This window comes from Rhamphochromis sp. 'chilingali' (assembly GCF_963969265.1).
Source record: "Rhamphochromis sp. 'chilingali' genome assembly, chromosome: 14".
Lineage (NCBI taxonomy): Eukaryota > Metazoa > Chordata > Actinopteri > Cichliformes > Cichlidae > Rhamphochromis > Rhamphochromis sp. 'chilingali'.
The window spans coordinates 31,436,928-31,460,443 of NC_137941.1; the positions used below are offsets into that span (position 1 = coordinate 31,436,928).

General features: G+C 42.5%; 1 protein-coding gene across 2 annotated transcripts in view; it reads left to right on the plus strand.

Moving 5' to 3' along the window:
• The first annotated feature begins 99 nt into the window (after positions 1–99).
• cryl1 (crystallin, lambda 1) overlaps positions 100–23,516 on the plus strand; it is a 30,819-nt gene continuing 7,402 nt past the window's right edge. Inside the window, exons 1-6 of one of the 2 annotated variants that reach the window (XM_080902189.1) lie at positions 100–243; positions 999–1,106; positions 2,968–3,094; positions 7,124–7,285; positions 11,225–11,320; positions 11,802–11,900. In XM_080902189.1, the coding sequence (XP_080758315.1) occupies positions 218–243; positions 999–1,106; positions 2,968–3,094; positions 7,124–7,285; positions 11,225–11,320; positions 11,802–11,900 (618 nt within the window). In that variant the 5' untranslated portion in view covers positions 100–217. The remainder of the gene's footprint in view (positions 244–998; positions 1,107–2,967; positions 3,095–7,123; positions 7,286–11,224; positions 11,321–11,801; positions 11,901–23,516) is intronic. The other variant, XM_080902190.1, reaches the window with a different exon arrangement.

Genomic DNA, 23,516 nt, shown 5'->3' on the forward strand with positions numbered 1-23,516 from the left:
ACATAGTATTTATTATTTATAAAAAGTTACAATTAATAGTTTGTGGGTTTCTTTATTGCTCATTTCAAGCAAAACAAGCTTTGTGCGCTCGTTTGCCTTCTTTGGTCCTTCTAAGTCACCGTACACCACGGTCAGCGTGACTGTCAAGGTGGGCGGCGCAACAGAAAGCTTGTAAGTTAAGTTTTAGCTGGTGTCAAAACATTATAACGTTTCTGACATGAAGATTATAACTGTGATTGGCAGGTGAGCGAGATAACAATGTATTTTGCGTTGTAAAATGATGCAACAGTGCTAGCCCTGACCTATATTCATGAAGGTGAAACGAAAGTTGCTTTGTTGAATGAAAAACTGGTTGAAAGCTGTAGTTTGCAGTATCAGTGCATGTAATTTTATTTTGGTGACTGCATTGTGTGCATCATACTGTTGCTCACGACATAAACAGGACTGTTCTGAATGAACGCTTGTCTTGTGTTTTCAGTCAGAATGAATTTGTGAATAATCCTGTTTATTACAGACACGTTATAAACCTTCACGACAGCGTGAAGGTTTATAGCTGTGTGATTTTAGAGGCTTTAAATTGAACCTGTCTTCTGAACCCTGTTCATTAAACATGGCAGTGCCTCTGAAGTGACCTCTCTTAAACTTGCAAAGCAAGCACTGAACCTCACAGTTCTTCACTTATGTTGCCATACGTTTTAGGGGGTAATCTTTGTGTGTTAACATTGCAATAATATTCAGATGGATGGCGAAGGGATTGAGAAAACATTCACAGTGGATTTACACTTCACTTCTGGTTACATGTCAAAACATGACAGGAAGACAGGAAAATGAAGCTGGTGTCAGCAAGCAGACAGGCACACTGTCAGCACTTTACTGCTGTGTGATTTTACTGGACTTTACTGAAAAACAACATTCAGCCCTTGCTTTGATTTTGTTTTTTAAGTCTGCTTATTGGGGTTTATGTTTTATGTCTGTTACCATGTGATTTTCTTCCCTAGTGGGCTGATAGGCCGCTCCTGGGCTATGTTGTTTGTCAGTGGAGGCTACAATGTGAAGATCTATGACAACCAACCAGGACAGTCTACCAAGGCCATCACAGAGATCAAGTGAGTTCTACTGCTCAACTTAAAGACCCATCTGGGTTACACAGACAAACTTCTTCAGTCTTAACTGCATTATTATACCTCTATCGTCAACAGAAATTTGTTTTTAACCCAGATGTAATTCTAAGTAAAAACAAAAACACACACACACACACACACACACACACACACACACACACACATATATATATATATATATATATATATATATATATATATATATATATATATATATATATATATATATATATATGTATATATATGTATATATATATATCATCAAAAATATAAAAATATACATTACAGAAGCTAAACTATTGTCTGGTGCCTGCAAAACCTAAAGGAAACATTGACACTAAGGGCTTCTCTGCCCTGATGAGTTAGAGACAGTCTGTCTAAAATGTAACCTGTTCTTCCTTTCAGTGCTTACAGAGAAGACATATATGAATACCCCATGATCAGCAGTTGGCTCCTACTGTGAGCACATACGAATAAACACATGTTCACAGCCTGGCTATTAGTGGTTAAACATTACTGTGGAATGACGCTGAGTTTTTAATGAAAGTGCTGTAGAAAGTCACAGTGCCTTAAGCTATAAAAACCTTAATCTCTATACCAGTATTTCATGAATGTAACTCTCCCTCTAAGTACATGCTCAATTGTATTAGCACATCTGAGAATTAAGTAAATGGTAAATGGCCTGTATTTGTATAGCGCTTTACTAAAGCAGTCATTCACACATTCACACACTGGTGATGGCAGCTACATTGTAGCCACAGCCACCCTGGGTCACACTGACAGAGGTGAGGCTGCCGGACACTGGCGCCACCGGGCCCTCTGACCACCACCAGTAGGCAACGGGTGAAGTGTCTTGCCCAAGGACACAACGACCGAGAGTGTCCGAGCCGGGGCTCGAACCGGCAACCTTCCGAATACAAGACGAACTCCCAACTCTTGAGCCACGATTGCCCCCTAAGTACATGCCACTACCTATCACTCAGCCCGTTGGAGACGTATTTGTTTATATGAACAGTAGAGGGTGTCATTGAATTAAATTTCAGGGGCCCTTTGTGAGTGATTTCCTGCTGAACAAGCTAGACTGCTCTCTGTTGTGTGCCCTGTTTTCATAAACCGTCACTTAGTCTAAATTACTTTAATTTTTTTTCAAAGGAAGATATCTTCCTGACTCATGTGATACAGTGTTATGTAACTGCCACATTCTGTAACATATTAAGAGAAGAGTTGAGTAAGAGCAAAAAGGTGGTGGTATGTACTCCACACCTTAAAAGTGTCATCACTGTTACTGTTAAGACATCGTAACAGGATTTGCAGCAGACTACACGCTCTCCTTTGAAACCTGCACCTCATTTTAGGTTGTCAGACCGATCTATAAACCAGAATATTTATTGTTTTATTATTCTTTTCTGCACTAAAGGCCAAAGTAAAAAACATATGCCTCGTTAGAGAAATTTGCACAATACTCCAATACAATGCATACTTTCATACAGTCGGTGAAGTTGGTGACATACTCTACCCCCACTGAAACTGTGCTGAGTGTCTGAATCTTCTTTGCTGAGATGGAAATGTGTACAGAGCAGACACTTTAGAATCTCTAGCTTCTTTGTAGCAGCATCCATATTTGAAGCATTGTCTGCTTTGTGTTATATTAGAACCACTTCTTTTGGCTGATAATAACACACCTAACACATCTGTTCATTTCTTCCAAAGTCTTCATTCTACTACTACTTATATAATAAGCCTGTGGTAATGATTCTTTTCAAATTGAAAATGTCATGATAGAGGGCAGTTTGTTCATGCATTATGTGTGTGTGTGTGTGTGTTAACTGCAGTTTCTGTCCCTCAGGAAACAGCTGGTGGAGCTGGAGGAAGCCCACATGCTGCGAGGGGAGCTGTCTGCTGCGCAGCAATTTGCCCTTCTCAGCAGTTATGATGACCTGTCTCAGGCACTGGATGGAGCCTTCTTTGTGCAGGTAACACAGACCGCTGACAGAACAAATACATGCTGTTATATCTCGTTGGCCTAAATCGTAAAACCAGTGGAAACAACATTGCTCTCTGGTGATTTGTTTATTTTTTCATTAACCACTTGCTCCGTCACACACGTACGGACATTTGTTTTGTGGATGTTGGCAGACTTTGATGAAACACGGGGCTTCTCTTCACTGTGGTGTGGGTCTTTTCAAAAGTATGTGGTGTGTGACTCAGTGGAAACACACTAGTTTTTGTTCATTTATTGGTTCACATAGTTTAAACAAAGCAGCATTAAAGGAATGGTTACTTCACTCTCAGGTCAATACGTTCTGGCTTTGTTATTACACATTTACCCCCCCAAGGAGGGGCAGCATAATTTCATTTGACATATTCCGTGACATTCTCACATCACATTTTGAACTTAGACTAATATCCCTAATCCCTGTCGTACATAGGGTTGTGATATCATACAGTAATATGGAGATGTTTTGCATAATAACACTTCAGTTCCTTCAGTTGCTTAACACGTGAATTCCAAACTTTTTTGTTTCTCTTCATTTACTAGGATAGCTTCATAGTATATCAGTGGTCAGTACATTACTGGGTAAAAAAACTAATGCATTTACTTGTCCTTATGGGTAAATGTGATTGCATTGTGATTTCAGAGTCACCTGAGATTTGTATACACCACATAAAAATAACTGCATCAACATAAGACACAAAGCACACACTGTATACAGACACCTTTACTCTTCTTCTTGGATCTTAAGGATGACTGTGGCCAGAACAGTTAGGCAACCTGTGTGTTGCTTGTGTTCAGAAGTTTGATGGCTTGGGAAGTAAAAGACAGTTTGGACCTGTTTTATGGGGGAACATTAGCACCATGCAGGTTTTAGTAGTTCAGTGGAGGAGTCAAATCCTCATATCACTCACAGTATTTGCCTTGCTCCATAAATAGTCCCGATAAATGCTTGCTGAGCTTGGTAATGCAGTTCCCGACATCTTACTAGAAATTGTTACTGTCCTTCTAATTGCTTGTTTTTCTGCACCTCATAAGCATTTTAGAATCCACCTTAAAGGATAAAATGTCCTCAAAAATATGTTCTGTGCTGTCTCTCACTACACAAGCAGTCAGTCCAAGAGTTGCATTTCAGTCTGCCAGCAAACATAACTCCAAGGTACTTGTATTCAGTCGACTTTCCACTAATAAAGGTGGGCAAGGATGATGGTAGATTTTGAAAGTGAGACTGGCTGGCCCTCTCTCAGCATGAAGAACATGGAGCCTCTATATAGAGGCACAGCTAGGAGGAGGAGAAGATGATGATTATGATGGTTGTTATGAGGTCAAGCCCTCTGAGCAGCTACTGTCAGTCCATCAGTGTGTGAACTGATTCTAATGGCAGCATGCACATATAGAGTACATGTCTGTCATAAAGGAGGTAAAACCGAGGTATAAATTTTTAACTCTAGGGATGATGAATATAATGAACCTGTCAAAAAATGAGTACTGAGAGTTCACACTAGTTTCTCTCTTTATTCGCGGTTCAGTAGCAAGGAATGTTTTAATGTTTGTTAAGCAACTCGTTTAACCTGATGGCTAAGTGGTTAGAGGACATATCACACACTCTTTCATGCTTTTAGCTACAAATTCATGGTTGGACACCAAGCTGGCTGGTTCTTTGCTGCGTGTCATTTCCCTGCGCTGCTAACTCACACTTTCTGTCTGTCACCAAAGGCAAAGTCATAGAAATATAATGGCTTAATATAATTGCAATAAAGGAATATGAACTGAGTAATATTGATTACTCATTTAAAAATAGCCCAGAATTAATCTGTTATTTATTACAGATTTAGTTGTTTACCTTGAATCAGAGCAGCTTTCTCAATGTGACCATAAGAATTTAGTCATTTGGCCAAAGTAAAATGCTTTCTAAAAACCTTGAACATTTCAGAACTCATACGTTTTATAATCTGTTGAGTTTTCCTCTTTCCTCCTGCATTGTTTGTCTTCGTTGCGTCACGATGCTCACCTCAGCCAGTCGAGTCTGATGGCTATGCTCCCTGAGCCTTGCTGTCAAAAAGAGACTTTTGATTTGTTTTTTTTCTTTTGTTCATTTCTGTAAAAATGTTCTTGAAGGAAATTGTTGAGACATCTACCATACAATGCAAAATGCTTCTAGATTCTTGCTGTTATTGCTATTATAAATTGTAAAGTGGAGCTTTCCTTTGACAAGAAAGTCAGATGGAGTTTGTTATAAGAAGTGTTGTCGTACTAATGAAAGACGTTTCATTAAAAATCACTCATCTATGTCAAATTATAAATGAGCACAAACACACAATCAACTGTGCTTATCTAAACACAGTCACAGTCACTTAAAATACAGTATGAAGTCAACCTTTTATGCCAGAAAAATGCTCGCCAGCTAGAAACTGCTAAAGTAGACAATGGAGCTCTTCTTCACAGTAGATGTGATCAGAGTGCACAGAGGCAGGTAGAGTCAAATAAAATCAATACTCACTGCGCTGAGTTCCTTCCAACAAGGAACAATTGTGGACTCAGGAACAGGGAAATGCTGCATAGAAATATGCAGTTTCCCGAGAGCACCGTTAGGTACATACGTCCTGATAGCATGACATCATCTGACCACCTGTAAGTTTCACTCTACTATTGATCTGGGAGAATATTTACGGGAGGCTTTATTAGTCACTTGGCTACAGATCAGTAACTTGCCTGTTTTCTGACGATTAGTGTAAGGCTTGGTGGAGCAGTGGGAGCAGACGTGAAGGGCGCTTAAGCACTTAAGCTGTCCAGATTTCTTTATATGTTCCTTTCATGCACAGAAATAGGTTAGTGTGGCTTGTTTACAATGAAGTTTGGCCAGAACTGAAGAAAACTTGAGCTTTGAGAAAGATGCAGAACTGGAGACAAAGGATAATGGGAATAGTCCAACTTACAGATGACTAGAAAGAGCTACTTTTGGCTGCTCCCTTATTCCCAAAGGTTTCGTCAGAGGAGGTAGTTCTTCATGTTTGATTTAGCAGATTTTTACAACCAGATGCTATCCTGACACAACGCCACAGGGATTTGTGTCTCTGTCAGGGGTCATACTGGAGGTCTTTTCCACATCAGGAAATGCCAAGTATTCACTTATTGGTGTTTCTTATTAGTATAAGTTAACATTTACACACATGAGCCTGACCTGTCATGAGCGTCCATTCTATTTAAGGAAACTGAGGTTTGAGGCCTGTGCTGTTCCTAGGACTCAACTCTGTTAAAAGACTCTGATGTTGTGCCTGGAATCACTCTTTCAGTTTGGGGGTTACAGCTCCCAACTCCTGTTGCCACTGGGACCACTTTGGACTTTAACAACTAAACTAAACTAAAAAACAAACTAAAAAAAATTATATTGTCATTAGAATTAGTGTAGATTAGGTTATTGCTTGTGTTTTAGCACAAATCCTTTTAGCAGAGCCTTTCATTATAATGCGTATATGTGAGGTATACTGAGGTTGTTCAGCCAGTTTTTGCAGTTTTGCGTCCAGGATGAGAAAGATTGCAAATGAAGAGTACCGATTTTGAGAGTCACACCTTTTCATCACTGTGAAGTGACGTTAAGCAGGTAGTTTAAGAGCCAAACTGGTTTAATTTCCGTGTTTAAGGTGTTAACTGCATGACTTTTAACACATTTCCCTGAGTACATTCCCCAAAGCTGTGGACAGTGGTAGATTCAAGTTTAACACTAAGAAACAAATATTAAATGTTTCTTTATTGTTATGATGGTTTTGTCTTTGCTATTGTCAAAGAAAGGTTGACATCAGAAATTACAGAGTCAAAGCAGCAGTTCATCCAAATTATAGAAATTAATAGCTGTAATAAATAATTTGATTGTTGCTATGACTACATGTTCCATATTCAGTGGGATGCTTCACTGACTTTGGGTTGAGATAATGTTTACTTATAGCATTATAGAAAATAATATTTGGCTTTCACACCTTACCTGCGTTTATGTATTTTTTTGTTTTCCCAGGAATGTGTATTTGAGCAGCTGGAGGTAAAGCAAAGCATCTTCCATGACATGGAGCGTTTTGTGGGAAAAGACGTCATCCTGAGCAGCTCCACGTCCTGCCTAGTGCCCAGCAAAGTCTTTTCTAAAGTCCAGAATAGGAGTCGCTGCCTCGTCTCTCATCCGGTTAGTACTTCATATGCTCAGGCATTTCCAGGTACTGTGGTGTAAACTGTACACAGTGTGTTAACCTGCACGCCAGCCCATAATTCATCATCAGTCATCTACAGCCAGGTCTGTAAGTTTCCTCACAGTGATATGGTGCACAAACTCAGTGAGCTTGAAATTAAGCAATTAAAATGCATTAATCATTACATACTTATTTTGTAATCCCTCCATTTTTACAGGCTCAAAAGTAATTGAGTGTGTAAATCATGAGCCCATTCATTGGCACGTGACTTGTTTTATGATTATGTTATGACAAATTAAGGAGATAAAAGGAATAGAGTTGAGTCCAAGTGTTGAATGAGTATGTGGTTGATGCCAACCCGTTCTCACTCCCAAAGCGTAACATTTTACGCTAGGTGACAAATCGTCACCATATTATGTTTTCGGCTACCCACCACGTTCCTAAATGACGACCTCGGAAAAAGAGGAAATATGAGAACCGTCTGGACTGAACCTACACATGTTCGCTCTTTTTCTTCAAATCGCTTAGAAACACGCTATTTAACATCATTAAAGTCCTGGTTAAGGTCAGGAATAAGGTTATGGTCAGGGCTAGGGATAAGGTTAGGTTTAGGGCTGGAATACAGGGCTGGAACGTCTATTACCGCGGGAGCGTCATTGCACTGGATTCCAGCCATAACCCGCCGCGTACCATAAGAACGCCGAAGGTCTCCTTTCGCGTTCCTCAGGAACGCCGCGGGACGTGACAAAACGTCGACATGTTACGCCTCGGGAGTGAGAACGCTCTGTTGATGCTCAGTGGTGCTCTCAGTAAGGAGTCCAAAGACATGTCGATGCAAGTGAAGGAGGCCAACATTAAGCTAATAATCCCACTTCTCAGAGAAAAAGAAAAAGCTTTAGGAGTGGTAAAAAACAACAATCTTAAACATTTTTAAAAAGAAGAAATCCTCTGACCAGCTCTGTAAAACAAAAGGCCCGAAAGAACATGTAGAAAACTTCAAGGGGATGATGACAGAATTTTTTCCATGATTAAGACAAAAACTTTCACACAACTAGCTAAGGCAAGAAAAAATCTCAAGTATCTTTGTCAAAAGCAAGAGAGGCCTTAATGAATGTAAATACAGTGGATTTACAGCAAGAGATAATGAAAAACCACTGTTTACGCTCAAGAAGACCACTTTAAACTTTGCCTAATAGTCTCTAATAAAGCCAGACTAGTTCAAGAAAAAGATTCTTTGAACCGATAAAACCAAGATTAACTAGTAGAAGAACAAAGGGAAGTGCATGAGGAAGGGAAGGCACAAATCATGATCCACACCATACCACATGATCTGGCAGGCATGGTGAAGGCCTGTGAATGCAAGCTACTGATTATTTCACAGTGGAACAAGTTAAATTTCAGTAAAGCTAAACAAAGAGATCTAGTTCGGTTGAATATGAGATTGGCAAAATCCAATTCACAAGGGATCACTCTGCATTTCTGATGAAACAGAGAAACTGAACAAACTTAATTACGAGTGGAGATGTAGCACAATGCAGGATTTTTCAGCAATAATCAACATTTTGAATGATCAATGCCAAATATGTATATAAGGACAGTTTTATAATTCAGATTTAAAATGGCACAAAATCACAACAACAGTCACATCAATACACTTTGAAAACCCCAACAATAAGGCAACCCTATGAGCAAGCACCTGGCAACAGTGGGAAGGAAAAACACCCTTTTAACAGAAAACAACCCCATGCAGAACCAGGCTCAGGGAGGAAGACACACTATAGAAGAAAGCCAAGTGAGCTGACAGCCATGAACTACATGAACCACACAGGGTCAATTGTGTGTTGACTGTCTGATAAATAGATTACCTTAACAGGGGTCAGGGTCATGACAGAAAAGAGGGAGAAGTTTGCGAACGAGGTTCGATTACTGAAGAGAAGCAGGGAAATGATGAGAGATTGAGACAGAGAAAAAACACTTTTGAACTGGGAAACGAAGGGATTTCATTGTGAAAAATGTGTGTAATTGCTAAATGGTTATGAAAGTATTTTTATTAGCCTTCTGACGTCTGACTTGTGATTGGTGACGAGGCTAACTCTGATTCTGTGTTTGGGAGAAAAACAAGAAGAACTTTCTTGTGGGAAAAAAGAAAATAGTTTTTTTTATGTGTGTCAGTTAAAATTATTTAGTTTGTTTCCTGATTGCCAAGAGAATAAGTTGGAGAACAATAAAAAAAAAACATACTTTCACAACAAAGGCTTGGGATCAGGATAATTACCAGTGACGAGTTAGACCTCACAGTTTTGAAATCCCTTCACCTAAAGCTGAAAGTCTAGACTTCAGTCACACCTTCTTTTGCTCCCATACTGAGGCAGATTTGTGAGTTTCCATTGAAGTACTAATGGATCTGGTTATATTTACAGGCTATCCCAACCACAATCAATCAATCAATCAAAGTAAATGCATCACAACAAATTTCGCTTACAGTATACTATGAATAGCCAAACACATTAATGGGTCAGAACAGCTGAGCACTTTTGTTTATACAAAACATTGCACAAGGATTACATTAGACTTACATTTAGTTTATCCATGCAGAGTGTTTCTGTTTAGACCTGACCGTACTCCACAACATACTAGTGACATCTGTTTACAAAAACATTGAATGCTTTTGTTATGACTGGTTTATGATATGAGCACGCTACCAACAACATGACCTAACTGATGGAGGTAAACATGGTTCACCTGAACTCATGAGCCAGATGGACTTGTTTATAATTTTTATCTTCTAGCTGTTTCTCTCCCTGCGTTTCTTCTGCTTGCTCATGTGCTGTGGCAATGATGTTTTGAGGATATCAGTAAATCAAGCATGTATATCATGAGCTTTTCTAAATCATCAGTGGTGGAACTGTATCACTGTAGATGATTGCCTTCAGTGTATAAAAAGCCTTTTATGATCATTTTTGTCTCTCTAGATTGGAAAATATGAAAGCTGATTGTTTTGTGGTTGCTTTGAGCCAAAAAAATTAAAGGATTTCTAAAATTTCTGTAAAGACGAGTGGTCCAAAATCCCTCCTGAGATGTGTGCAAACCTGGTAACCAACCACACGAAACCTCTTACCACTGTACTCGCTAAGAAGGGCTGGCTAGTTCTAAGTCATGCTTTGCTTGGGGATCAAATTGTTATTTCACTCAATGACATTCAAATAAATTTACAATTTTTGTGTAAATTGAGCATTAAAAACAAACATAAAAATTAGAGATTGTTCAGTTTGCTATACGTGAGTAAACATGATATGCCCATCTTTAGACTAACCTTTGAATGCTACAGGTTTTGCTGTTGGAAAGCGGTGAGGTGGCTGCTTTTTAAATAACTTGTTATCATTGCCTAAAACAAGCTGGTGGTAAATGGAAGCAGCCAAACACATAGACTTTCTAGATATTTAAACTATGCAAACAGGTGGTTTGATGAAGCACTTTTGTTTCTGTAAATGCTGACTTTAAGAAAAAAGTGAGGGTCAATTAAAGGTCAATTTGCTTCACAGGTGGTGGAAGCTGGTGGAAACACCACCACTGGTGTAAACGGGCCAGATGGGGAGCTGTATAACCTATAGTTTACCACCGTGCTTAATTTCTGTCTCAATAAACATTTTTGCTGTCCTTAATGTGTCTAATCATTATCATCATTTTAGATTGTCAGTCTTAAAGCTGTAATGAGGATAGCGTACACTGTAGTAAGCTAACACCGTATCGAAGTGCTCTGTCATGCACTGAGATGATACTTTCACTGTTGGAGGACGATGATGAGGCAAAATCAACAGTTGAGTGTCCAGCTTTGTTTGTTAGTACTGCTTTCCTGAAAATTGTTACTTAAGAACAGATCCTACATATAAGTGAAGTAAACACAACATAATATGTGTTTGTTTTGCTCTCCCCAGGTAAACCCACCCTACTATGTAAAACTGGTGGAGCTGGTACCTCACCCAGAGACAGCAGCAGCCGTTATGGACACCACCCATGCTCTGATGACCAAGGTACAAATCTTACACAAAAGATTACACATTTCTGGGCCCTGTTATGCCCGAACTTGTTGGACAGATTTCAAAAGAAATCAGAATAACCAGTGGATTAAGAGCACGAGGAAGCCAAACCCCATGCTATGATTAGGAGACCAATACTGCTGTCATACTATGTATTAAGTGCTGGTGATAAGCCTAGCTCCTAGCTTTCTTTTCACATTAGTTTGACGTTGTTCTGGCCATTTTCAGTATTTGACAGTGTGTCACAGTCTCGAGTACAGCTGCTACACCACAAATCTTAACAAACAGTTTGTGATCATGTGAATGATTACATACTTTATTCCAAGCAAGTCTCAACAAGCTTGTTTTCTTAACATGAACAACCAGTGGCTTCCTGCAACTACTAAGCTTCATGAATGAAGCTGTATTATTCATAATTGTCTTGTAGGATCTTTTGCTGCGCTTGGCTTGACTTAACTGATTTCTCCTGACGCAGGTTGGCCAGGCACCTGTCCTTCTGAAAAAAGAGATCGATGGCTTTGCCCTAAACAGAGTTCAAGCCGCCATTATTGCAGAGTCATGGAGACTAGTTCAGGTTAGTGTTTTCTGGGCATGTGGGTGGGGAGTTGTGTTGAGGAGCCAGTTTTTCAAAGCACTACCAACTTCAAGCAAGGTTAGTCATGAATATGCTTTCATAACCTTTGTGTTCAAATGCAAGAAAATGCTCATAAATATATGACACTAACTGAATCTCCAACAAAAAACCCCTCATTGCTTTACTGCTGCATTGCTAAAGCTGACTTCTAGGTCATAATGACGAGTGTTTTTACTTGTTTTTACCTCTGGACAGGAGCGCCTCAGTCTCAGTCAGGTTTCATGTGGCTGCTGATGGTTTTGTAATAGAGGCAGGAAAGAGGAAGCCCTTGTCAGCTCACCTCTTCTATTATGTCCACAGTCTCCCTCTAAAAAGGAGCACAATGAGACTAAATGAGCTTTAGCCTCTGATGACAGGCACTATTACGTGGTCACTCACTGAGGAAAAAGCTTGAATGATAATGAGAGCGATGGGAATGGTGACAATCACGGCTGATGGAATGTTAACTTGAGACGTATACTGTGTTACCCGAACTGAATTCCCATGAAGAGTTTGATGTTGGCTTCAAATATAGAACCACAGACATCAGAAGCACCTTAAATGACCCCCTCCATTAAATAATGCAACATCAGATGCTTCCACATAGTTCTGAACTTTCACACGTCTTCCACGATTGTCTGTTCCAAGTTTCTCGCTTTTGTTTTTTATGTCAGTGACTGTTGTTGTAGTAAAGGTGTCCTTAGTAAAGGACTGAATCTGTGCTTAGATTTATATAGTGCCTTTCCAGTCTTACTCAAAGCACTTCATTCTTTGCACTTCAACTACTTTTATCTTCCTCGCTTTCAAGGCCAAGTTAGAATCACCAGTCAACCTAACATGTATGTCGTTAGACTGTTGGAGGAAATCAGAGTACCTGACAGAAGCCCATGCAGCCACAGCAATGATGACAGGGGGGTGCTAACCACTACACCACCATGCCACCCATGGCTGAAGTGACAAAATAAAACTACATTTCCCAGGGTAGATGATTTAGGTTTAAAGGTCAGTTAGATATTTACATAAAAACTGTTTTCTAGTAAAGTAAAAGCAGCTGAAGCAGGCCCGCATTAGCTAGAAAACGATGATGTCAGACAGTGTTTGAGCTGAGGAACTTAAAAAGATGCACATCAGTCATCTTGTGTTAGATCCATTAATGCAACTAAATGCAATTCAGGCTTTCACTCAAAGTGATACATGAATGACATTAGAACCGACTTCCTAAGATAGCTGTTGGGACATGTTAAGCTGTCATCAATGGAAATCAGCAGAAATTAACAGCCGCTCTGCATTGTTGCTCACAGACCTGTTCCTGACAGGTGAGTAGGCAGCATTAGCATAGATTTAAAGCTACAAACCCATTAGGAGATAATACCAGGAGACATGGCAGTAGTTACTCAACTGGTTGCAACTAAAATAAAAATGAGTTGCCATACAGCTGAAATGGGTAAAAGGAAACTGGATAATCACATTTTGCTTTGTAATAGCAGGGGATTGGATGGATTATTAAAAAGCTGGCTCAGAAAGAGCAGAAATCTATTTTAAGTTACTTGCGTGACTTTGCACATGATTCAGATTTGTACACTTGAGAAAGACGTCTCTATGACATTAATGAAGGATAAATGCATTAGGAAAAATGTCTTCTTTAGTAAATTCGTAGGACTGATCTGTCTTGTGCATTTGTATGCTCGAAAAACATCAGTTGATTGCAGTTTACTGGTAACGTAGATGAAAAAGTGTGTGCTTGTTTATTTTGAGTCGGCACGAAATTGGTTTCATTTTATGTTGTTGCCAGATATTACCAGTTATATCTGGTAATATCTGGGTGGCTGTAGCTCAGGTGGCAGAGCAGGTCAGCCACTAATCAGAAGGTCGGTGGTTCGATCCCAGGCTGCCTCCTCGCTGCATGCCAAATATCCTTGGGCAAGATACTAACCCCGTGTTTGCCTACTGGTGGTGGTCAGAGGGCCCGGTGGCGCCAGTGTCCGGCAGCCTCGCCTCTGTCAGTGCGCCCCAGGGCAGCTGTGGCTACAATGTAGCTTGCCATCGCCAGTGTGTGAATGTGTGTGTGAATGGGTGAATGACTGAATGTAGTGTAAAGCGCTTTGGGGTCCTTAGGGACTAGAAAAGCGCTATACAAATGCAGGCCATTTACCATTTACCATTTAAATGGGTACACTAATAGTCTGTGCAAGACTGGACTGATTGATTGATTGATTGCCTTTATTTGTCGCTTGCAGTTGACCTGCAGCGAAATTGGACCTTTCCGACCATACATACAATACACAAACATCACATTGGGGAGACAGGTCAGAACAGGCAGCATAAAGAAAACAATGAAATGCATAACACAAAAGGGCAGTCGAGAAGGAAAAAGAAACTGTGTCCGGGACGCCGCAACTCTGCGCATCCAAAGCTGATCCGCCGTCTGCATCGGATGGCAGGTGTTGGATTCGTGGAGGGGGTGTGAGTGTGTATCTGTGTCAGTGTGCATGCGTGTGAGGATGTGTGTCCTGTGTTCAGCCTTCAGAAAGTGTCGTTTTGCCCAATTAAGCAAATATAAACAGTCCACAGCCTACGCAGATGGCCTTGAGGAATCTGGGCAAGAGAGTCAGGGTAGAATTTTTTGTTGTTCTTGTCAACATCGTCCAGCTGGCACCGCTGAGAGGGGGGGAGCAGGTCTTAATGTCCATTACTGGTCCGGAGGTGTATCAATTTCCCGTTGAAGAGCCGTGAGCTTCTCCAAGACCTTTCACATATTGCTTCCATAGGAACAGTCTGAGTACTCACAGCCCCCCCAACGCTTCAATCATGGTGGCTAGCCTTGTGTGGTTTTGAAAAGCTGTAACTGCTTTCTTCAATTTCCGTGCCATTACTATGTTTATTTGTCATTTTTGAGGTTTTACATATCAGGAAGAGAAGCAGGCTTCATGATTTGCCTCACAACAGAGCTCGTTGTTTGTCACAGCTTTAGACTTTGAGAAGCTCTTAAGTGTTTGGATTGTTTTTCTTGCTTTGACGGTAGCTTTTTGGTTCAGCAATGATCCAAGAGGGCCTGCAGGCAGGTAAAAACCCTTGATTGTTCAGTCATTTTTAAGCCCAAGACCGTGACACTCCCTGCTGAGAATAACGTATTCTCAGAATTAAAACCTCCAAGTCATACTTCCACGAAATGCAGCAGAAGCCACTCTTGTGCCTCTGTGCCAGCTGTATTGCAACATCTGTAACGAAGCATGTGAAGTTCATAATTTTACACAGAACTGTGGCAGCTCAGACTTGTACCTAAATGATATTCTTTATTGTGTGCACATCACCACCGTGTGAGAGGCGAATTCCCCACCTCCCCACCCCAAGGGCACCCTTAGACCTTAGCTGACAAAAATGCCACACTGCTGTTAAAGGTGTTGCTCTATGGAGGCCTATCTCCCCCCACCACTCCCCCTGACGCCCTCAGACATTGGTGCATTTTTGGTTCTTGGTGTCCAGGGCTGCGCGCTCAGGTATGCACCGGGACACTCCCGGTGGCTGCTTGTCAGGACCTGGCACCTGTGGGTCGGTCGGGCCCCTTCGGGGGGTGGGGTGCCCTCGGCCTCTGGGCCTGGGGCTCGGTCACTCTGGCACAGCTGGATGCCGGCGGAGCTCACGGGCACGTTACTGCAACCCCCTCTGGCTTCTGCTCCGCGGCTGCTGGGTGACCCCTCATTTGGGGCTCTCCTCAGCTCTTTCCGGGAGAGTGGCATGGTTGCCCCTCTGTTGGTTTTCCTTGGACTCTTGCACTCTGAGGGTTTCTGGATGTCTGGAGCCTGGATCTCCTCCATACCTGCTTCATGCCCTGGAGGACGGGGCTGTGGCTCCCCACACCCTCTAGCAGATCGTTACATGAAGGAACTGTTTGAATACAAGCGCGTTCATGCTCACAGGTTTACACACGGGTGCTCACAGACACAAACTACACCCTTTTTGGCTCCTACCTCAAAGCACACTGTGCGCTGTCGATCTTACATGCTGCACAATAATATACAATATTTAGTATTTACTGTTATATACACATGGATTATCGCGATGATGTTGTTTATTATATTGCTCTCTTTCTTGCTTCTTTTCTTTTCTTTTTTCTCTCTCAACAGGTGATCCAGGTGATTGATATATATATATATATATATATATATATATATATATATATATATATATATATATATAGACTGACAGGTTGGTCAGTCTGCAAGACCAGACTGACCAACCTGTGCACTGCCTGGATTGATTACAAGAAGGCCTATGACTCAATGCCCCACAGCTGGATACTGGAATGCCTAGAATTGTACAAGATCAATGGGACCCTAAGAGCCTTCATCAGGAACTCAATGGGGATGTGGCGTACAACACTAGAGGCCAACTCCAAGCCCATAGCACAAGTTACCATCAAGTGCGGGATCTACCAAGGAGATGCTCTGTCCCCACTGCTGTTCTGCATAGGCCTGAACCCCCTCAGTGAGATCATTAACAAGACTGGCTACGGATACCGACTACGGAACGGAGCAGTTGTCAGCCACCTCCTGTACATGGATGACATCAAGCTGTATGCCAAGAGTGAACGAGACATCGATTCACTGATCCACACTACCAGGCTATACAGCAATGACATTGGAATGTCGTTCGGACTGGAGAAGTGTAGTCGGATGGTAACAAAGAGAGGGAAGGTAGTCAGAACTGAGGGGATTGAACTACCAGAAGGCAACATTGCAGACATAGAGGACAGTTACAAGTACCTGGGGATCCCGCAGGCAAATGGGAACCATGAAGAGGCCGCTAGAAAGGCTGCAACCACCAAGTACCTGCAGAGGGTCAGGCAAGTCCTGAGGAGTCAGCTGAATGGTAAGAACAAGATCCGGGCCATCAACACATACGCCCTGCCCGTGATCAGGTACCCTGCTGGGGTAATAGGCTGGCCAAAGGAGGAGATAGAAGCCACTGACATAAAGACAAGAAAGCTCCTGACCATGCATGGAGGGTTTCACCCCAAGTCCAGCACCCTGAGGCTGTACGCTAAGCGGAAGGAAGGGGGCCGGGGACTGGTGAGTGTCAGCACCACAGTCCAGGATGAGACAAGGAACATCCAAGAATACATTGGGAAGATGGCCCCAACTGACCGAGTGCTCAGTGAATACCTCAGGCAGCAGAAACCCAAGAAAGAGGAGGGAGACGAGGAACCATCATGGAAGGACAGGCCCCTGCACGGTATGTACCACCGGCAGATAGAGGAGGTGGCTGATATCCAGAAATCCTACCAGTGGCTGGACAAAGCTGGACTGAAAGACAGCACAGAGGCACTAATCATGGCAGCACAAGAACAAGCTCTGAGTACAAGATCCATAGAGGCTGGGGTCTATCACACCAGGCAAGACCCCAGGTGCAGGCTGTGTAAAGATGCCCCAGAGACAATCCAGCACATAACAGCAGGGTGCAAGATGCTAGCAGGCAAGGCATACATGGAACGCCATAACCAAGTGGCCAGCATAGTGTACAGGAACATCTGTGCCGAGTATAACCTAGAAGTCCCGAGGTCAAAATGGGAGATGCCCCCAAGGGTGGTGGAGAATGACCGAGCTAAGATCCTGTGGGACTTCCAGATACAGACGGACAAAATGGTGGTGGCTAACCAACCGGACATAGTGGTGGTAGACAAACAGAAGAAGACGGCCGTAGTGATCGATGTAGCGGTTCCGAATGACAGCAATATCAGGAAGAAGGAACACGAGAAGCTGGAGAAATACCAAGGGCTCAGAGAAGAGCTCGAGAGGATGTGGAGGGTGAAGGTAACGGTGGTCCCCGTGGTAATCGGAGCACTAGGTGCGGTGACTCCCAAGCTAGGCGAGTGGCTCCAGCAGATCCCGGGAACAACATCGGAGATCTCTGTCCAGAAGAGCGCAGTCCTGGGAACAGCTAAGATACTGCGCAGGACCCTCAAGCTCCCAGGCCTCTGGTAGAGGACCCGAGCTTGAAGGATAAACCGCCCGCAGGGGCGTGCTGGGTGTTTTTTTTTTTTTTATATATATATATATATATATATCGCTCTGTCCAGAAGAGCGCAGTCCTGGGAACAGCTAAGATACTGCGCAGAACCCTCAAGCTCCCAGGCCTCTGGTAGAGGACCCGAGCTTGAAGGATAAACCGCCCGCAGGGGCGTGCTGGGTGTTTTTTTTTTTTATATATATATATATATATATATGTGTACTTTTTGTCCCCCCACCTCTTTTTTGTTTTGTGTCCTTTATCACCGTTGATTTTTATCCCGGCTGTTTTTCCTTCCCTCCCTCTCTTTCTTTCTCCCTTTCCCTTCCCCCAGTCATGTCTGTCCCGTATGTAACAACTGAAAATAAAATGAAATGAACAATAAAAACAAAGGTCAATCAAATGGACCGATACGGTAAGGCCGGGATGGTCCACTTGGTAAAGTAAATCTGTTGGGCATCTTTCTTGGCCTTTAGACAATAATTCTGATGGCAAAGGAACCAAACGGGACAGGCAGGGAAAAAAAAGGTGTTGCTCTTGCTTTCGAAAGAGCGCCCAAAGTTTATCGCAAAGCAGCCTGTTCACAGTAACATTGTAATGAAAAACGATGCTTTCACACATCCAAAATGATTCTTGAATATCTAAATAACAACAAAGAACATCCATTCTCTTCTATTTATTCAATTCAGAGCCGCAGAGGGACTAAAGCCTATGTCACAGAAATGAAAAATAAAGCAAAATGGAATGTCCGATGTACTGAAATATATAGAAAAGGAATAATTTTTTTTTTTTAATGAGTGTACGTGATGTGTTGGTTGTATGTCTGTTGTTTGGTTTGACATACTGCGAATCAATTTCCCATCAGGGACAATAAAGTTACCATTGACCATACCATTGACCATTGACCATTAATTTTGAATGTCTAGAAACTGAGCCTCTCAACAGCCAGCGTTTCTGTTCACATGTCGCTTTACTTTTAGACTTAACTAATTTACAGAAATGCAAAAAATAGAGAAGATAGATGCTATTTTTAGCTGTATTTATTTTGATTTTTTTCACAGCAGACTTACATACATTTTCAGTTTACACACACACACACATACATACATATATATATTAGGGGTGCAACGATACACAAAATTCACGGTTCGGTTCGATACTTTGGTGTCACGGTTCGATATTTTTTCGATACAAAAAATGTTCATGCTTTTTTAATTTGTCATTTATTAAAATTATAAATATATATTTTAACTCAAACGTACAGTTTTTAAATTTAATGTTGCTGAAACAACAAAGGGATAAAATAATAAATCTATCTGATCGAGAAATCACTCATCTTTGGAAAAGAGAGTTTATTACAGAGGAATGGCTCTTTCCAAAATAAAAGCTATACTATACACTTCTTCTGGAGTATATTCCCATAAGGAGAATCACGTGCTAACGGCTGTCTAAATGACTCGGGTAAAGTTTGTAGCATGCGTGCTTGTTGTTTTTGTCTGCTTCCACTTGTCTTTGCACTAGGATGATGTCGGAGTAAATGTGCAGTCATATTCGTTGTGTTCCCACTAGTGCTGTCAGCGTTAATCTGAAATGACGTTAACGCCACAACACGGCAAATCTCCGTTAACGAGCTACCATGGATCGCCCTGTGCGTGGGGCTGGACGGCGTCAACACGTTAACGAGCTAACTGCGCTAACGCAGTAGTTCCCACCCATGTAATTGAGCATTGCGTGGCACATGCGACATACTGTTTTACTTTGGTCCATGACGCGCTTACCTTCAGGGTCATATTTCGCTGAAGACCAAAATAGTTCCAAATGCCAGATATGAATGAGGGTGGGGGAGGTTCAATTTGCCATGTTTTAACGAGCTTAGCTTCTGTCTTGCTAGCTTGCGCTGCGCTCAGTGGATCTGCGCTAGACAGTGCAGCCTAGGCGGAGTAGTCGAACGCAGATCCACTGAGCTCTCAACACAGACATCATCGTCAGAAGAAAAGTTGATGAAATAAATTTAAAATTTTGTATTGTTCGATACATATGCGTACCGAACCGAAAGCACTGTATCGAACGGTTCAATATCGATACGAGTATCGTTGCACCCCTAATATATATATATATATATATATATATATATATATATATATATATATATATATATATATATATATATATATAAAAACACCCAGCACGCCCCTGCGTGCGGTTTATCCTTCAAGCTCGGGTCCTCTACCAGAGGCCTGGGAGCTTGAGGGTCCTGCGCAGTATCTTAGCTGTTCCCAGGACTGCGCTCTTCTGGACAGAGATCTCCGATGTTATTCCCGGGATCTGCTGGAGCCACTCGCCTAGCTTGGGAGTCACCGCACCTAGTGCTCCGATTACCACGGGGACCACCGTTACCTTCACCCTCCACATCCTCTCGAGCTCTTCTCTGAGCCCTTGGTATTTCTCCAGCTTCTCGTGTTCCTTCTTCCTGATATTGTTGTCATTCGGAACCGCTACATCGATCACTACGGCCGTCTGCTTCTGTTTGTCTACCACCACTATGTCCGGTTGGTTAGCCATCACCATTTTGTCCGTCTGTATCTGGAAGTCCCACAGGATCTTAGCTCGGTCATTCTCCACCACCCTTGGGGGCATCTCCCATTTTGACCTCGGGACTTCCAGGTTATACTCGGCACAGATGTTCCTGTACACTATGCCGGCCACTTGGTTATGGCGTTCCATGTATGCCTTGCCTGCTAGCATCTTGCACCCTGCTGTTATGTGCTGGATTGTCTCTGGGGCATCTTTACACAGCCTGCACCTGGGGTCTTGCCTGGTGTGATAGACCCCAGCCTCTATGGATCTTGTACTCAGAGCTTGTTCTTGTGCTGCCATGATTAGTGCCTCTGTGCTGTCTTTCAGTCCAGCTTTGTCCAGCCACTGGTAGGATTTCTGGATATCAGCCACCTCCTCTATCTGCCGGTGGTACATACCGTGCAGGGCCTGTCCTTCCATGATGGTTCCTCGTCTCCCTCCTCTTTCTTGGGTTTCTGCTGCCTGAGGTATTCACTGAGCACTCGGTCAGTTGGGGCCATCTTCCCAATGTATTCTTGGATGTTCGTTGTCTCATCCTGGACTGTGGTGCTGACACTCACCAGTCCCCGGCCCCCTTCCTTCCGCTTAGTGTACAGCCTCAGGGTGCTGGACTTGGGGTGAAACCCTCCATGCATGGTAAGGAGCTTTCTTGTCTTTATGTCAGTGGCTTCTATCTCCTCCTTTGGCCAGCCTATTACCCCAGCAGGGTACCTGATCACGGGCAGGGCGTAGGTGTTGATGGCCCGGATCTTGTTCTTACCATTCAGCTGACTCCTCAGGACTTGCCTGACCCTCTGCAGGTACTTGGTGGTTGCAGCCTTTCTAGCGGCCTCTTCATGGTTCCCATTTGCCTGCGGGATCCCCAGGTACTTGTAACTGTCCTCTATGTCTGCAATGTTGCCTTCTGGTAGTTCAATCCCCTCAGTTCTGACTACCTTCCCTCTCTTTGATACCATCCGACTACACTTCTCCAGTCTGAACGACATTCCAATGTCATTGCTGTATAGCCTGGTAGTGTGGATCAGTGAATCGATGTCTCGTTCACTCTTGGCATACAGCTTGATGTCATCCATGTACAGGAGGTGGCTGACAACTGCTCCGTTCCGTAGTCGGTATCCGTAGCCAGTCTTGTTAATGATCTCACTGAGGGGGTTCAGGCCTATGCAGAACAGCAGTGGGGACAGAGCATCTCCTTGGTAGATCCCGCACTTGATGGTGACTTGTGCTATGGGCTTGGAGTTGGCCTCTAGTGTTGTACGCCACATCCCCATTGAGTTCCTGATGAAGGCTCTTAGGGTCCCATTGATCTTGTACAATTCTAGGCATTCCAGTATCCAGCTGTGGGGCATTGAGTCATAGGCCTTCTTGTAATCAATCCAGGCAGTGCACAGGTTTGTCAGTCTGGTCTTGCAGTCTCGGCTGACTGTTCTGTCTACCAGTAGCTGGTGTTTTGCGCCTCTGGTATTCTTGCCAATTCCTTTTTGTGTCCCGCTCATGTATTGACCCATGTGCCTGTTCATCTTAGCCGATATGATGCCTGACAGGAGCTTCCATGTAGTACTGAGGCAGGTTATTGGTCGGTAGTTGGAGGGGGCCGGTCCCTTCTTGGGGTCCTTGGGGATCAGGACCGTCCGACCTTCGGTTAGCCATTCCGGGTGTCTCTCGTTAACTAGCAGCTGGTTCATTTGTGCTGCCAGACGCTCGTGGAGTGCAGTCAGCTTCTTCAGCCAGTAGGCGTGAACCATGTCGGGCCCTGGTGCTGTCCAACTCTTCATACTGGAGACCCTTTCTTGGATATCTGCCACTGTGATGGTTACTTGACAGCAGCTGTCAAGCACGGTGATGGAGGGCTTATTTTGCAGTCACAGTCAATGCTCAGGGTTTTGTCTTCACCCTGCTGATGGGTGAGCATCATGGACACCCAGCTTATTTTAGTAGGCGTGGTCTATCTCGTCCAACCTAGGTTAAGATCTTGAACGAGGTAGTTTGAATATCAGTGACCTAGATGTCAGAGGTCAAGTTTTCTGAAAATCTTGTGAACATGATAATTTGAGAAAGACATCACCTAGGATTTTCATATAGGTACCATACATTTTTCAACAGCCTGAAACTCAACTGCAAAAACGTATAATTCTTTTAATACAATTTAAGTGCCTTTAAAATGTCATTACTACATGAGAAACCTTTGCTTACCTGAAATAGTGAATCCACCTCTGTAATTGCTGCTGGCTGCACCAAAACGTTCCTTTACGCCATGCATCAGAGGCACGCCATCCACAATACTGCTCGACAAAAATAATGAGTTGTGACGTCTACAGTCGTTTGGGAGTGTTTATCACTCACCTAAGGCACTGTTATACTTAACTAAACGATGTGACATACAAATCACCAAACATGAATGGTATTTGATGAGACAATTACTCAAAGTTCCTGCAGTACACGTACATGTACATAGCAGGACAGAGCAGGTAATCACTTACAACAAATTGATGTATTCTAATAGTTTATTTCATTACAAAATACATTGGAGCAGGTGCCAGTTTGGGGAAGCTGTTTCGTGCACCAATGTCTTGAATAATGTGGCCGAGATGGACGTCACCGTTTCGCCTAATTGCATTTTAATGTATGTGGCTAGAGACCAATTGTATATGTTGTACGCCTTATAAGTTATCATTAATTTAAGGATCAGATGTAGTTCTTTGAAACAATATATGATCATTTAACATTTGTATGGCCCTGTAGCATCATCTGTTTATTGAAAATAAAATTCGAGCATGTAATGGATATTTTCCCACAAATGTCAGCAACACAACTAATCTCCTCCACTTATAGTACTGTTTTTCTTTTATAACCATTCACTAAAATAAACACAGTTTCTACCAAGTTACATGCACACGCACACAAAACAGCTCAGTTTGATGTTTCAAAGCAGGGACTTCATCAGGTGTTTTACTTAATGTGTAAAAAATATCTATTTACTGTATTCTTCCTCAA